The sequence below is a fragment of the Acyrthosiphon pisum genome, chromosome X (genome assembly GCF_005508785.2).
Source record: "Acyrthosiphon pisum isolate AL4f chromosome X, pea_aphid_22Mar2018_4r6ur, whole genome shotgun sequence".
Taxonomy (NCBI): Eukaryota; Metazoa; Arthropoda; class Insecta; order Hemiptera; family Aphididae; genus Acyrthosiphon; species Acyrthosiphon pisum.
Window position 1 is genome coordinate 61,678,052 of NC_042493.1, and position 15,477 is coordinate 61,693,528.

General features: G+C 28.1%; 1 protein-coding gene across 1 annotated transcript in view; it reads right to left on the minus strand.

The window, feature by feature from the left end:
* Positions 1 to 14,235, minus strand: part of LOC100165004 (cytochrome P450 4C1-like) — an 18,071-nt gene extending 3,836 nt beyond the window's left edge. Inside the window, exons 1-10 of the mRNA XM_016800410.2 lie at positions 14,070 to 14,235; positions 12,949 to 13,129; positions 12,637 to 12,746; positions 7,499 to 7,589; positions 5,607 to 5,795; positions 5,194 to 5,260; positions 5,001 to 5,127; positions 2,129 to 2,210; positions 1,936 to 2,042; positions 1,304 to 1,372 (exon numbers count right to left, since the gene is read on the minus strand). Coding sequence (XP_016655899.1) covers positions 1,304 to 1,372; positions 1,936 to 2,042; positions 2,129 to 2,210; positions 5,001 to 5,127; positions 5,194 to 5,260; positions 5,607 to 5,795; positions 7,499 to 7,589; positions 12,637 to 12,746; positions 12,949 to 13,129 — 1,023 coding nt within the window. The 5' untranslated portion in view covers positions 14,070 to 14,235. The remainder of the gene's footprint in view (positions 1 to 1,303; positions 1,373 to 1,935; positions 2,043 to 2,128; positions 2,211 to 5,000; positions 5,128 to 5,193; positions 5,261 to 5,606; positions 5,796 to 7,498; positions 7,590 to 12,636; positions 12,747 to 12,948; positions 13,130 to 14,069) is intronic.
* Positions 14,236 to 15,477: the final 1,242 nt, after the last annotated feature.

Below are 15,477 nucleotides of genomic sequence, written 5' to 3' on the forward strand. Positions count from 1 at the left end.
CATCGATAAACGTACGAAAATAAGGAATTTTTTGAACATCAATAAGAAGGTGTTATTGAAAAGTTTGGATTGAGTTCTAGGCGGTTGGCATTGCTTTTCAATGATTAATAATGCATTAATATATAATGTAAACAAGAATATACATTTTGATTAGAAGTAATAAATAAAATGAGACATGAGTTATGTTTTAAATATATTTTGTTATACCCATCATTGATGATAAAGAATATATATCATATAATTATTGTTAGGGGGGTGTGGGGGGCGAAGCCTTCCACAGCTTATATTGACACTAAAAATATTTTGCACCTAGTGAGCTACATCTCTGCGGGCGTGCCTGATGTCTTCTTAAAAGTCTTAAAAAATTATTACTGGGTATCGTTATTGTTGTACGCAGTGGCGAAATTGTGAAGGCAAGTAGGGAGCATTTTCTCCCTTAAATTGTGCCTTGGCAGTGCGAAAATTTATCATTTTAACCCCCCCCCCCCTAATATGCCAACAGCAGAAATCTTTAAATGTTATAATATAAAGGAAAATGTAACACATTTAATTTACATTTACCCATACAACTAAGCTAAAAATAGATTATTCATGTTTTTCCTGTTATAATTATATGTAATATATTCTTAATTAATCGCATTATCTATGTTACAAAATACCCAACCCTATAATATTATTCATGAATTATGATTACAGAGTTATCATCACATTATTTTTTTCAAACATGAAACAAGTTATATTATATTGCACTTCTTTGTATGAACTCATGTGTACTTAATATCATTTAACGATATCGGGTACCAACGGTTTGTTTCTAAGCCACAAAATGAATTTCGAGACTTGTGTAAAAACAAACAATAAAATAATGGTTTCTATCTAGGTGAATAAATTTTATTGTTAGTTCAGAGCCTGGAACTGAACTTAAAAACGGAATTTTTAAATTAAATAGGTTCCTTTAGGTTCAAAAAGAAAATTATTTTAAGTATCATAATTTAATGGTATTACTGTTTTGTGTATAAACTATGCATGAGTTTTCTAATATTTCCCATACTATTAATTAAACCTGCATTCTGGATAGGTACTTTCCGTTAAGTACCTAAATTATCTGGAACTGGTAGAGAAATTATTTGAAACGGATACCTTTATTTTATTTTTTTTTATCAAAAAACCAGAACCGAACCGAAACACTAATTTTATTTTTGGAGAACCAGTACAGAAACCGATACCGTTAAATTCAAAAGGTCCCTTGTTTTTGGAATTTGTCCCCAGTTGTATACCAAGGTAACCCACTGGTTGTACCTACCTGAATGTCTTGATGGATGGCCAACAACAGGAGGCAGAAACATTCGGTGGTAGCGTTTGTGTCACTGCCCTTTAAACACACATAATAATACGTTAAACGGTTAATCATTTTAAATACAGTCATCGTAAAATATTATGTAATCTAAATCAAAGATTCTCAAACATTTTTTTTTTGCGGTACGTTCGGTCATGTACCACTTACGAGTAAAAATAAAATTTTTAAAATTTCCAATACATATTTAACAATAAGAATGTATCAAAATAATTATTATGCAGATTTCAGACAACACACATCAATCAAATTCATAACGCATAACTCTTTTCAACGTATTATATCTAGTTTTTAAGTAGTATTTTATTAAACCCAATGGCCATTATTGCCACTGGTTTAATAAAAAAAAAAAAAAATAAAAACATAATAAATATTAGATTTGTTACAAACATTATTAAAAATATCAATCTATTAAAATGTCCGTACCACTACACGGCCTTCCGTGTACCACCACATATAGCCTTCTGCGCACCACCAGTGGTACGCGCGTACCACAATTTGTCATTTGAGAACCATTGATATAGATTATAGATCATCAGTTGTTACTTTATTATTATTATTATTATTATTATTATTATTACCGCAAACATCATCGTTATGACTTCATCCCGGATATCTGCGTTCGTAAAATCGGGATCGTTTTCACTGGCCTCCAACAGTGTGTCAATAAACGTTTTGAATTTGTTTTCTAAAAAACAAAACGATTAAATTGCATATAATTAAACCTTACGTCCATGGTGAATATTTCTCTCTTATCATTTTATTTATGTATACTTTTTTCATTCGTGAACTCCTCGGGATACGAATCAGACTCGACTATTTTCGAACGGAAGTCGATTTTCTTTTCGTCGATCAACTACAACAGACAGTACGGCCGACATAAAGTTCAATGTGTATAATATATATGTTACGGTCAAAGTGGGGTAGTCGGGCATTGTGCAACAATAGCCGGGCATTGTGCACAGTGCCCATCAGTTTCGGGTAAAGTAATCAGTTAGTAATAATTGTTTTCTATGACCGTTCATTCTATAACAATGTCTGGGAAATTTGGATTGCCCGACATACTTTTGGTCAATGTAAAAATTCACTGTATAATATATGTTGGTACCGCGGAGACGGCCTAAGGACGATACCGCGTCGTCTCGTAATTAAGATATTATATACCTAACTCACAAAGACAAAATATAACAATTATTAACAATACAAAGATAAAATATAAATATGATAGAAAAATAACAGATGGCACGTATGAGTGTATGTGTGTATGTGTGTGTGTGTGTGTGTGGCAGGTGTGTGATAGGTGCACGTCTCATATCACTGATCGATCAGACTCTGGGTGAAAACACTCCTTTAGTTATCTAATCGACCACCTATCTTTGTTATTACTCTGTCATAATTTGTAAAGTTTTGGTTATGATGTGGGTATTTGTCTAAAATTATTTGAGCAATACTCCAGTACTAAAAACAAAAACCACGGCTAAAACAGGTACAGAATATAAAGCTTTAAAAAATATGATGTTATGATGGTAGGCGAAGTTGAAAAATTGGTGGTGCCAATATTGCCTACTTCTAATTCAATTAAATATTAAGTTTATAATGAAGAAATATTTTAAATTATTAATTAAATTCATTTAAATATTGGACACGGAGGGTCATTAGTATAAATATAAATTTATACTTTATAAAAAGACAATTTGTACGATATTGGGACCAAGGAAGGAAAAATAAACCAAATGTATAGTCGTAACCAATTTAAGTTATGCGATGAGTCTTTTATTACGGCCGAAGAAGTACCTGAAAACATAATTTCCTTAAGAGAGGTAGCTCGACGCATTTCCAACTTAGGTGGTCAAGGATATAATAGATGTGGTTGTACGCAGAAGTGTAAAACCAAAAAAAATGCAAATGTTAAGCAGCAGGTATACTGTGTAACTCTAAGTGCCACAGTAGCAACCCGTGCTCAAATAAATAAATATAACTACTTTTTAATATTATTAAACTAAAAAAAAACAAATTTTAATTACCTATTGGTAATACTATGTATATTAATATGCATCTAATAAATAATAATTAATTAATTAATATAATATTTATTATTATATTGTATTAAGTTCATTTAATTGTATTGTTTTAAACATGATAGCATACATTGCCCTTCAAGGTTCGGTCATTGTACACAATGTCCGAGCAAAGTGTTTTATTTTCACTTTAACCACTAAAATTGGGCATTGTACACAATTTCCGGGCACTGTGCACACTGCATAATGCCCAACTACCTCACCTTGCCCGTAACATAATATATAATAGTATAATCATTACACGTATTTTACAGGTACCTCGTACCTAAGTACGTTTACATTATCGGGTAATACGGAATTGGTTCCCTAGCAAAATAAAGTGCACGAATTTGTTCCCGATAAAAATTACTTACTTATCAGTTATCACTTACCTATCACTATTTATATACAACACTATTTTAATTCGTTACTTCATAATATTAAAAAATATATATAAACATAAAAAAAAATTGCTGAAAATGAAAAGTTTATTGGTGATGATAATAGAATATTGAATGGCTGCCAAATTTCGAACTTACAATTAAGTAGTCAAAAATATAGGTGGTATGGTAGGTATATATTTATAGATAGGTACCACGTTAATTATTTTAAATGTTATTTATTGTTATCAACTATTTATGATTCAATATTATTGATATTATTTATACGTACATAGTATATAATATGATATATATTATATATATTCTTACCAGCAACACTTAAACCATATATAGGTATTCTAGATAGTATTGCGTCTGTGTAAAATGGGAAGAAAACTGTTGTTGGTTAAATCATATAGTAACATAATAATTTAGAAAATAAATTTAACATATTTGTGTACCTAAATGTATTATCATCAGAACCAATTCTTATGTACCTAACTGTATGTTACCTGTAGACTGTCTTGTAAAGTACTTGAGTAAAAGTATTCTAATACGTTTTAAGTACTCAAATACGTGTTTTAAATAGTTTTAGAAAAAGTACTTGGACAAAGCATATTAAATACTTTCTCAAGATATCTGTATTTAAAATCAAATAGAACCAAATTTCAAATACCTACTCATTAGCTTATTTTATATATTAATTTTAATTTTAATCACATGAAATAAAAAAACAATTGAGGATTTATTAATATTAGGTATTTTTTTTACTGTGAAATATACTTAACTGAAAGTTCTTATACTTTGACTAAAAAATATTATATGAGTATTATATAGTTACATAGTATCATTGGGCGTATAATTATATCTATACATTTAGCGTAAAACATGAAAATCGGTTCAGGCATTCAGTTGATTTATAAGATAAAACAAATTGTTCGTAAAAAATATGAAAATATTTTTACTTGCACTCAAATACTTTTTTTACTGAGTACCTATTCAAATACGTAATTTAAATCCTTTTCAAAATAAGTATCCATATCTGTACTCGAGTACTTTTAAAAACTCTCTTTTAAAAGACTGCCTGATAGAGAATCTGGGAATTAACTAAATAATTTAGAACAAACTCATAGTCGTCCAATTAATAATTGACGTAAATATTTTGACATAAAAATATATAATAGTTTAATATTATTCGTCATCAATTACTTGCAACGGGAGTTTGTTGATTAATTCCAATTTTTCTCCAAGACCGCTCATGGACCTGTAGATCGAAAAGAACAAACTCGGGTACAGGTATGGTCTGTTGACGGTCTTCACGAGTTGGTTTGCGATCCTGAAACATTACAGTGCTCGTACAATAATTGGCTCGTCGTTACGGCCCTACATTTATCACACTTACGTTGTCATGAGGTCTAAAAATTCGGTTTTATTATGTTTTTCGTTTATACGGTAATCCATTGCAGTTTCTGTGACAAAAATAAAACGAAGTAAAATCTATTGTAGAGTCATATACTTTTTATTTCATTTTGTGCCGACGACAATAATAATAATAATAATAATAATAGTAAAAAAAAAAATGATCAGTATAACAACAACTCGTCGCAGACATAATATAATATCGTGAGGGTAAGAGGTAGAGGGAAAATAGGTGTAGAAGGTAGGGGGTAGGTAAGAGGTAAGTAGATAGGAAGGGGTTTTACCTTAATAATAATATACCCTTTATATATTATCATTAGTATTATTATTATTATTAAGGTGTACGGTACCAATAATATGAAAGATTCATTAATAGGACTGCGTGTTTATACTCACGGCATATGGTATCGAATGTAGTCGATATAATATAATCCCAGAGGTCGAACGGTTGTGTTGAGTTTATATTTTTTCGGAGATTTTTTACGAGTATTTTGTTTTTCTCATTGAAAACCGGATACAACTGTTCTAAAAACTTTACGTTGAACGCATACGATATGATGCGACGGTGCTTTCGCCATCTGTCCACTGAAAACGATCGGTACAATAATAATAAATTATAAGCGTTATTATCGTTATGTTTTTCTGCGCTTCGTATCACACACTGTTTTGTTGTCAATACATTAATATATGATTATGAAATTTGTGAACAATTTAAAGGAAGAAAATACAGGCAAACTCATTAACGATACGTCATTGTATATACGAAAAAATAGTCCAAAACTGGGCAAGTAAACTAATTTTTTCTTAACTTAAGTTTAAAGAAAAAATTACTTTTCTTATTCTTTTTTTTTAATTAGTAAAAGTTACAAGTTAAACAAAAAAAAAGTATCACAACTTAATTAATTATCAAGTAGATTTTTTTTATTATTGTTGACCAAACATTTACAATCCGTGCCAGAGAATTCTATAAGCAAATTTGATAAAAGTATTAACGAAAAATTAAGTATATTATAAAAATGATAACCCATCGAAAATAGGTAAAATTTATAAGAAAAATATTAGAAATTTACAGAAAAAATAACGGAAATGGAGTTCTTCCAAGGATAGCACCCTACTAACTAAAGTTTTAAAACGTTATTTAACTGTTAATTTTTAAGAAATCATGGCGCTAACTTCGATGTATGATTGTTGAGAGATTTTTAATTGATGTATGAAATCATTTATGTAGTTTTATATAGAAATCTATTTAAAGTTAGGTTATTTGTTTATTTTTAATGTGTTTTAAGTTATTCATAAACGTTATTTCATCCCTATAATTAAATCCAGAATTCTATCTATCTATCTCAACAGATAGTCTGGAATTAAATATGTAGAAATGTGCAATTCATAATAATATAATATAATAAAAAATTAAAAACCTATTTCAAATCATTATTTTTTGTTTTTCTATAAAATCAATAAATTGTGCAAAACAATAATGTATATATATTTTTAAATGAGGGTTGCTTTGAGAAAAAAATTAACTTAACGTAACTATAAAATTAATCAACCGATTGGTTACTATAAATATGATAAAAAAAAATTAACTCATCAAATTATAAAAGTTACCTACTTTTAAAACACGGTAATCCGTTGTATAACTTGGTTAAAAATAACTTAACTCTTATCATTTTACTATATTTAACACGTTTACGCCAAGATTTGATAACACTAACTCATCATATCGTCAGTGGCGTGTATCATTAAAAAATTGGCATTGCTCATCAAATCATTTTAGGTGACTTACCTCCTCATAATATTGTTATACCGACCTATAAAATGTGCTATTTTTCTTCTATCAATACCCGCCCACTCATATATTTTGAGGTGTTACCTGAACATCACTCGGACCCTATGCATCACGTGTAGTTAAAATGTTCAATAGGTGCCGATTTCGACATAATAAATGATATCCACGATTTTGTATTATATTATTATTGTTGACACGCCAAGTTAAATTTTATTCAAAATCTACAAACCTCATTTTAACTTTTCTTTTGTTCAATATAGAACCATTATTATTATTAACATGCTTGATGTTCATCGCACAATAAGTTCCGTTTTGACGGACGTGCTTTCCGTAAACTTGAACTACCTACACGACTCAAACACATAGCTCCCAATATTATTTTGTCTATTATTGTTCAAACGTTTAACGATGAGGGTTCTATTATTATCACAGTCGTATATTATGCTTAACACTTAAATGTAATATATTGAAATATGAAAATTAAAACTAATGTAAATACCTGAAGCAGTTAACAAGCCTTCGCCCAGCAAACTTTTCAGGAACGAGTACAGTTGACCTTTTTCCAGTGCTCGGGAATTATTTAATACGATCTAAAATCATTGTTAACACGATTAATGATTGTCATTATTATTATTATTATTATATAAACTAAATACCTAGAAGATTACGTATAAATAATTGTCAATGTTAATTATTATAATATTATTAGTCTGTATCATAAGTAATTCATAACTATTAGGTATAATAATATTATTGCGACTTTGTTCATCATTTCCGTCGCATTATCTGCGAGTATAATATTATAATAATAATAATAATATTCTCCTCACGTTTCGAATAACGGTCCATTATCGTGATCTAAGTATAATATATTATAGATGAGCTAAAACATTCATCATAATAATTCATACTGCGAATATACCTACATCATATTATTGTGTTTAACTTTCTTTCTTATAAGAAACGACAAAATATTATTGTAATATATTATAAATATAACAACAACATTGTTATACCTACGTAACAAATACACTTTATAGACTACCTACCTTGGGCCTATTATATTTTATTCATTGGATTATGATGTATAATAACATAAATAATTATACAATAAAATATGGACACAAAAATCATAAAAATAGAATAATAAATAGGTGGAAATTGTGTAACTCACCGAAGAACTAATCAACAATCGTTTTATATTATATTATGTTAGTATCAATGTATAATTGTTTTTCTCTGTTTCCATGTATCATTTATAGTTAAAATATAAGTTAAGTAGGTATTCACTTACGTCATTACTTATAAATAAGTATTTAATCATAGTACTATAACTACTATTATAAAAATGCTGTAACTCTCTATCCTCTTCATATGTCTAGTTTAATGGAGATGGATAATCTAAAATTCATATATTGTAAATAAATCATGTACATATTGTTTGAGATCAATAAAAAAAGAATACTATTTATACTAAAATAAAAAAAAACTCAGTATGAGAAGCAATACAAATACAGCCGAACATCAAAATAAACATTTACAACCCTGCACTAGTAACAAACTCAGACACATTTCAATTGGTAGTTACTAATATAAAAACGTATGGTAAAACTGTACATAATAATCATAAAATACCTACGAAGATAAATGATACATTTTATAACTAATTTTATGAAATCAATTTTTATGATAAATAATGAAATACAACATTACTAATTGAATAATTATATCGTTCTAAAAAGTTAATAAAAATATACATATATTTTGTCAATTGAATATTTTTTAATATATGTTTAGTACATTTTTTTTATTCCATGGATCATAAACGAAAAAAACAGTTGCAATTTATCTTTTAATTAAAGGAAATTGGTTAAAAATGTAAAAGAATACCTACAAAACACTGATGAGTACCCTTTTATTATGATTTAAGATTTGTGTTTTATTGAAACTTATTTCCAGTTAAGAAAGCATCGTCCAAGACGTTCTAAATAATAACAAAAACAAAAGAATCATAAAATTCTTAGCCACTCTAATATTAAAGTAAGTTTTTAGCCCCCCTCCCTCTCAAATAAAAATCCATACAAAAATGCAAGGCTTGAAACCGATATTTGCTACCGATTTTGAATACCAGTTAAAATCGAAAAAAACCAATATCGGTAATCAAACCCGATATCAAAATCGGAAAATTCAAAACCAGTATTCAAAATCAAAAACGAAATCAGAAAAAATAAATACCGATATCCGGAACCGAAATCGAAATCGGGAAATATATTTTTGGTTTTAATCCCTTGTCATTATAATAATATAATAATAATGCAGGACTTGAAACCGATATTGGATACAGATTTTGAATATCAGTTTAAACTGTTATAAAATGAAGTAATTAACTAACACACACCATTTCTTAACCTACATTTATTTTCTCTCGACCACGCAATATGCTAGTAATTCGAACCGGGATGTCCGAATGACCAGAGTACAAGATTAAATTACAAAGTCCGTCATCAAACACTGGAGTCGGCGACATGTCTACGCGCACGGGCTATATTTTCTTCCAGCTTGTCGAGAGCCACATTATAATAATTAAACGTTATTGAAAAAATACAATTTCGTTGCATCATACCTTATACTAATAGATCTAGTACTTATAGATAATAAATCAATCCATACAATGAGTTTTAACTGTTCAGTTATCGTCCTTGTTTACTATTTGTAAATAAAATATTACGGAACATTTATAAAAAATATAATAAAGAACAACATTTGAAAAACTAGACTGGGAAAAAAATTGAAAAAAAATATTATTATTATATTATGTAGGTAAAAATGTAATGCATGCAATATAGGAAAGTGTAAAAAAGTGTATGAATATTTAGGTTGTGTAATTTTTGGGTGTTGAATAGTGTCCACTAATTATTTTATCGATAATCAATAATTTAGTGCATTGCGTTGGTCATAATCTAATGTACATCATAATGAATATTTTTTTATGTGTCACATAGTTACTCATTAGTAATAATACTCATATTATATTATTATCAATTTTGATGAAGAACTTAAAGTCAATGTGTGAGTTAATTACAATCGTAACTCGGTAATCGTAAAAATATATACGAATAACCACGAGTCACAAGTATGCAATGGACACTTAGTTTTTATCATGATTTGAGCAATGAAATCATGATTTTAAATATTATATGGAGCAATATTTAGAGAACTGCAGTAAAAAGTTACTACCTAACAGTTATTAAAGTGAACTAGTGTTTATCTGTTTTATATTTGTTTGAATTTTATGATGTGTTATGATTATAGTAGGTATTAACACAGTTTACGATTTATTGGACAACCCAAATTGGTGAAACATTGGTGGTGAGGGTTTGGAGGACAAAAGCCTCCACAAAATTGTTTGAAGCTCACTTAAAGTTTTCAATTAAATGTGTATAATACTTACACTTGTCAACTTTAATTTCGCTATACAATTATTATAAAAATATATATAGATACTTATGTATTATGCTTAATATAAGCAAAATCAAAAATATTTAGTAAGGTTATTATAACTGTGTAAAATCCCTAGATCTAATTTTTCTTCAAAAAAAGTTAGGACTTCAGCCCTCCAAATTTAAAAGCGTAGTTAAAAACTGACCATCCTAATTTAAGTGAATTTGGTTCGTGAATCGCAGTATATGGAAAAGTTCAGTTGTCTATGATGTTATTTAAAATTTAGAAATTAGTCACAAAATTAAAAACAACCACTGCACACTATTGGTAAAAAGTTATTGCTTGGCCTTATTTACTAAAATCTGAGGAAGAAGTTTTAGGCAGAGAAGCTTAGAAGAAAATCCCACAAATCCCACTATCAAATAATGCTATGAAAGCTCTCATTGACAAAATTTCGTCCGATTTCGAAGAACAAACATTAGGTATTAGTAAAATAAAACAACAAACACCAACCCCCACAGGGTGATGAATGTATACTACGTTTCACAATGTCGTCAGTTACTGATTTTTGTAATGTCTCTACAAAGTAAAGCTCCCTAAGTGTCAAAAATTTTTGGAAACACTTAATTTTATAGTATAATATTTGGTTGTACATTTTACGTTACACGAGTTACACTACGACAAAATTGACCTAGTCTGACGTATTGAAATTGAAAAACCTTCCCAAAACTGACACTAAATAAGAATACTTACATAACCAAAGTCAGTATTGTGATATAATACTAGTGGTAACTAAAATTTATTTTCCTGCACGATTTGGTAAAATATTTATTTTTAAATTTAAAAAAAAACATAATAATATTTCTATTTGATGAAATTCTTCACACATATGATAAGAATGATACAACAATAATAAACAAAACCCATTTATAATATTATAAGATAATCGGGTACCAAAATAATATGATTTAACATTTTAATGATGATGAGAAGAGTTAACATATATAAAACATAAAATGTTGGGTATTACGGGTGATGCTCTTTCTTGAACGCGGATTGATGCTCTTCCTGTAATGCGTTGCATTAAATAAACAACAATTTTTTTCTCGAAATAAAACTATGTAAATATGTAAGTATTTACCTAATATAATACGTATTTATCACTAGTACACGAGTACATACTGAAAAATGAAGAAGAAGTTCAATATGGCTCAACACATATTTGTTTTATTATTTGAGGTCCACAGTGTCGGTAATAAAAGCGAATGAAAAATTGAAAAACAAATTATTTATTTATCATAAATCCAATTTGCTTAGTTCAAAATCTACCAAAAATACATAGCTCTCATTCAGTGGCGTAAACTTTAGGTCCCAACGGGTCACACTTATACTACTCTAAATAGTGTTTTCTTACAATATAAAAAAATTTATGGTAGAATAGGTACCTAAATAAACCAAAATTTAAAAGCTGAACAAGACAAATAAACAAATTATTTGACTAGGTAACAACTTTCAAGATTGTCTTGAGAGGAATTTGAATATAATTAGAATTTATAATGGGCGTAGAAAAGAGTATTAATTATAGGGTATTATAATTAGTAAAACTATTGGTAGGTAATGTTAAAGTACGCGTTAAACTACCTATGGATAGTAGCTATAATTGTGTATTTGTACGTAATCGTGTACCGAAATTAAGGTGAAGATAATATCTTATTTTGAATTTTCGTTTCTTATATTTTTACAGTTTATTGATTAACTTAACATTTCATTAACGGATACCGCAGCGATTGAAATCTTTAGTTGTAAAGTCGAACTCATACGATTATGAAATCAACAAATAAATCTTAAAAGGTGGATCAAAAAACATTAATTTTCCATTTATTACAGTCCATACTATTTTGTAGTTAATCATAATATTAAACTCAACGCCCAAAATGTACGTGCATTTATGTAGTAGTTAGGTATTTATATTTTGTACTTTAATGCAAACAAATATTAAAATTGTATTATTATAAGCGCGCGTTACGATGTCAATATTTTCGAATATCGTTTTTTGTGAAGTAATCATTTAACACAAAATAACAAAACCCATTCAACCACGACATTCATCCGGATGACAGTGTTGTAATAATATAATTAATTGTAAACACATAACGCTTTCAACTGTTTTTATCGGAAAATAAAATAATGACATACTTGTATATCCTCCGGTTTGACGACACTAACGTAATGGATTGGACCTATCCAAGTTCCCACTGGCTCGTAATTGTACTGTTCGGCGTTCTCTTTGAGTTTTGCTATCGTCTCTGAAGAAAAAAAAATTCAAAAATAGTATTACCTAGGTACGCCTTTAACACCGCGTTTTCATGCGATGTGAATTTTCCTTCTACTCGAAAATCGAAATCGCCTAAATAATCATACGAGCCAAAAGCGATCGATGACGATGATGATGATTGTTATTTGTTATTATTATCGTTATTATGGCTATCGTATTTTAGTGGTCCTAACCGTCGTACGTGTGAGTGAACATGGAAGTGGTTCCGATTAGTGGATAAGACGGAGGTCCGGGAAGTTTTTCAGCTAAATCCAAAAAATATCGATGCTTCCATCTCCAGTGAAACCACAAAGCCAATATCAATGCGACAAACGTATATATTATCAGCTCGGGTGATGATAGTTTGCCAAACATCTATAATTAAAAACATCGTTTCTTTTCACAAACTCGAACATTGTAAATTTTCAAATAATCACCTAATGTTAAAATTAAAATAATATTATATAAAATCCACAAATTATTGACTAATCATTTTCAAATTGGTCACTTAATTATCCTGGTAGCTAGAGCTTGAAATGGAAAATATTAATTTTCATTAAAACAATTTAATTTTTATATAAACTATAACGCTAATTGTTTGTTCTTTGAAACCCCTTGAATTAATGTTAAATGTAATCATATTATTACTGTTTTTCCTCTGAAATCGATTCTGCCTCGAGTTCGTATATTTAGTTAAGCCAAGTACATTTTTCGAAGTGCTTGTAATAAAAGTTTCAAAAGACTATGCGTTTTAATCAAGACCATGCGCATTGAACGCCGTAATTACATTAAATTATTATTTTTAAGGTGAACGGAATGAAATCTAATCTTGTAAAATACGCTTAATACCTTAGTATAATGTTATTAAAATTTTAAAATATGTTGTTTTCTATATCTACTTATAAATGTTATTTGTAAATCAGTAAAATATTCATATATATTGTATTAAGTATAAACTCAAAGTTATATTATTTATTAAATAATAAAAAAAAAAAATAAAACTACATAAAAACAAATTCTAATCTAATACTATTTACAATAAAATATAAATTATATTATTGAACATAAACAACAAGGGGGTGTATAGAATAAATTATTATGTATTTATATAATTCATATAAACAAGGTAACTGTGCTTAAAACCATAACGCGTTTATAATACCTATGTTAAAATAAAAACAATACAGTTTCGATATTAAAATAACATATATTATTGTGATCGCTTCCTAACGTTTATTTTTGATATTATCAAAGGTAGTGTAAGTTTATCGATATAACTCGTAATACTAATATAATATATTATTCCATTACTTACAATGTGTTTTCTTGTCAACCTATCACTATTAAAAATACTGAAAGACTATAGCGTAAATTACATTCTTTCAGAACATTTCTATAGTCTCAACAAATATAAAAGTGCCAAGGATGACAATGACAAAAGCATACATCAAATTTTATGCGAAGAGATATATTTTTTGCTTGCAAAACACAATTATTTATGACACGAAATGTAATTTCTTTTATATGTTTATTTATACATTAGGAACGCTTCCGACGATTAAAGTATTAAATCGTTGTTAAAACTGTAATTAAATTATTTGTCAATTAGGACCATATAGTATAAATTCATGCGAACATTTAATAGTTATAAACACCTTGAAAAATCGCTATTAATTTACAATCTTAACGCTAAATCCCATATTACGTTTTAAACAAAACTACCGTCTAATGTCTGTATCCAGTCAGATATCGAACGGGTATAATAATATTTTAATCCCCTGATCATTATCCGTTTATCTTATTATTATATAAATATCATACTTTCCGAGTATACCTATACATACCGAGCATTAGTAGAGCAATCGGAGAGTAAAAAAAATACTCTCAGATATACGTGTATGCAGGGCTTGACATCAAAATAGACTTTTTCAATTTTGCGAGTCGACATTAGTTTTTCTGATTTCAATTTAAAAATAATATATTTATTTTGTAATTTTATGGTATTCGTATTGTGGCTCAACAATAATTTAATAATTATTGTGTTCTGGTTTTTCTTTTTTTCAATTTTAGTTTCAATTTTAAATACCACTTTTACATTTTTACGATTTTATAATATTGCTAGCTATGTTATAATTTTTAATTTTGATTTTCTAGCCAGATTTGTTATAAATCATTCTATATTGGTATTACATTTCAACAAACAACTATTATTATCTATTACCTTGTGATCAAAAATATTATAGACCACTTGACTATTATTGCGTAGTAACTTTAATTCCAATTTTTGTTAACTTTAAAATCGTTTTGTATAATATAATAGCAATTATAATAATATGATTATTATTTTGATAAAAATGATCTATTTGAATTTTTTTTCAATTTAAATATAATTTTTGAATATCATTAACAAACATTTTTTAGTTTAATATTAAGTAGGGACCTACGTTTGATTTTTAAAATAATTTTAACGCTTTTTAACAGGGCTTGCATTTAAAAAAAATTCCGTTTTATGTTATTTACAATTTAAAACGTTTTTGCGTGTATCATTATTTAGAATTAAACGTCATGCAAGTTTTGCGTTAAATTATTAATTAATAATAACTAATGCAGGCAGGTAATGGCCCAGATACGGAATAATATAATATAATCAATTCTAATGTCCGTATGCATGAAATAAATATTTCTACGAAACCAATATAGCTTTTAAAGGAATTTATTTTAAA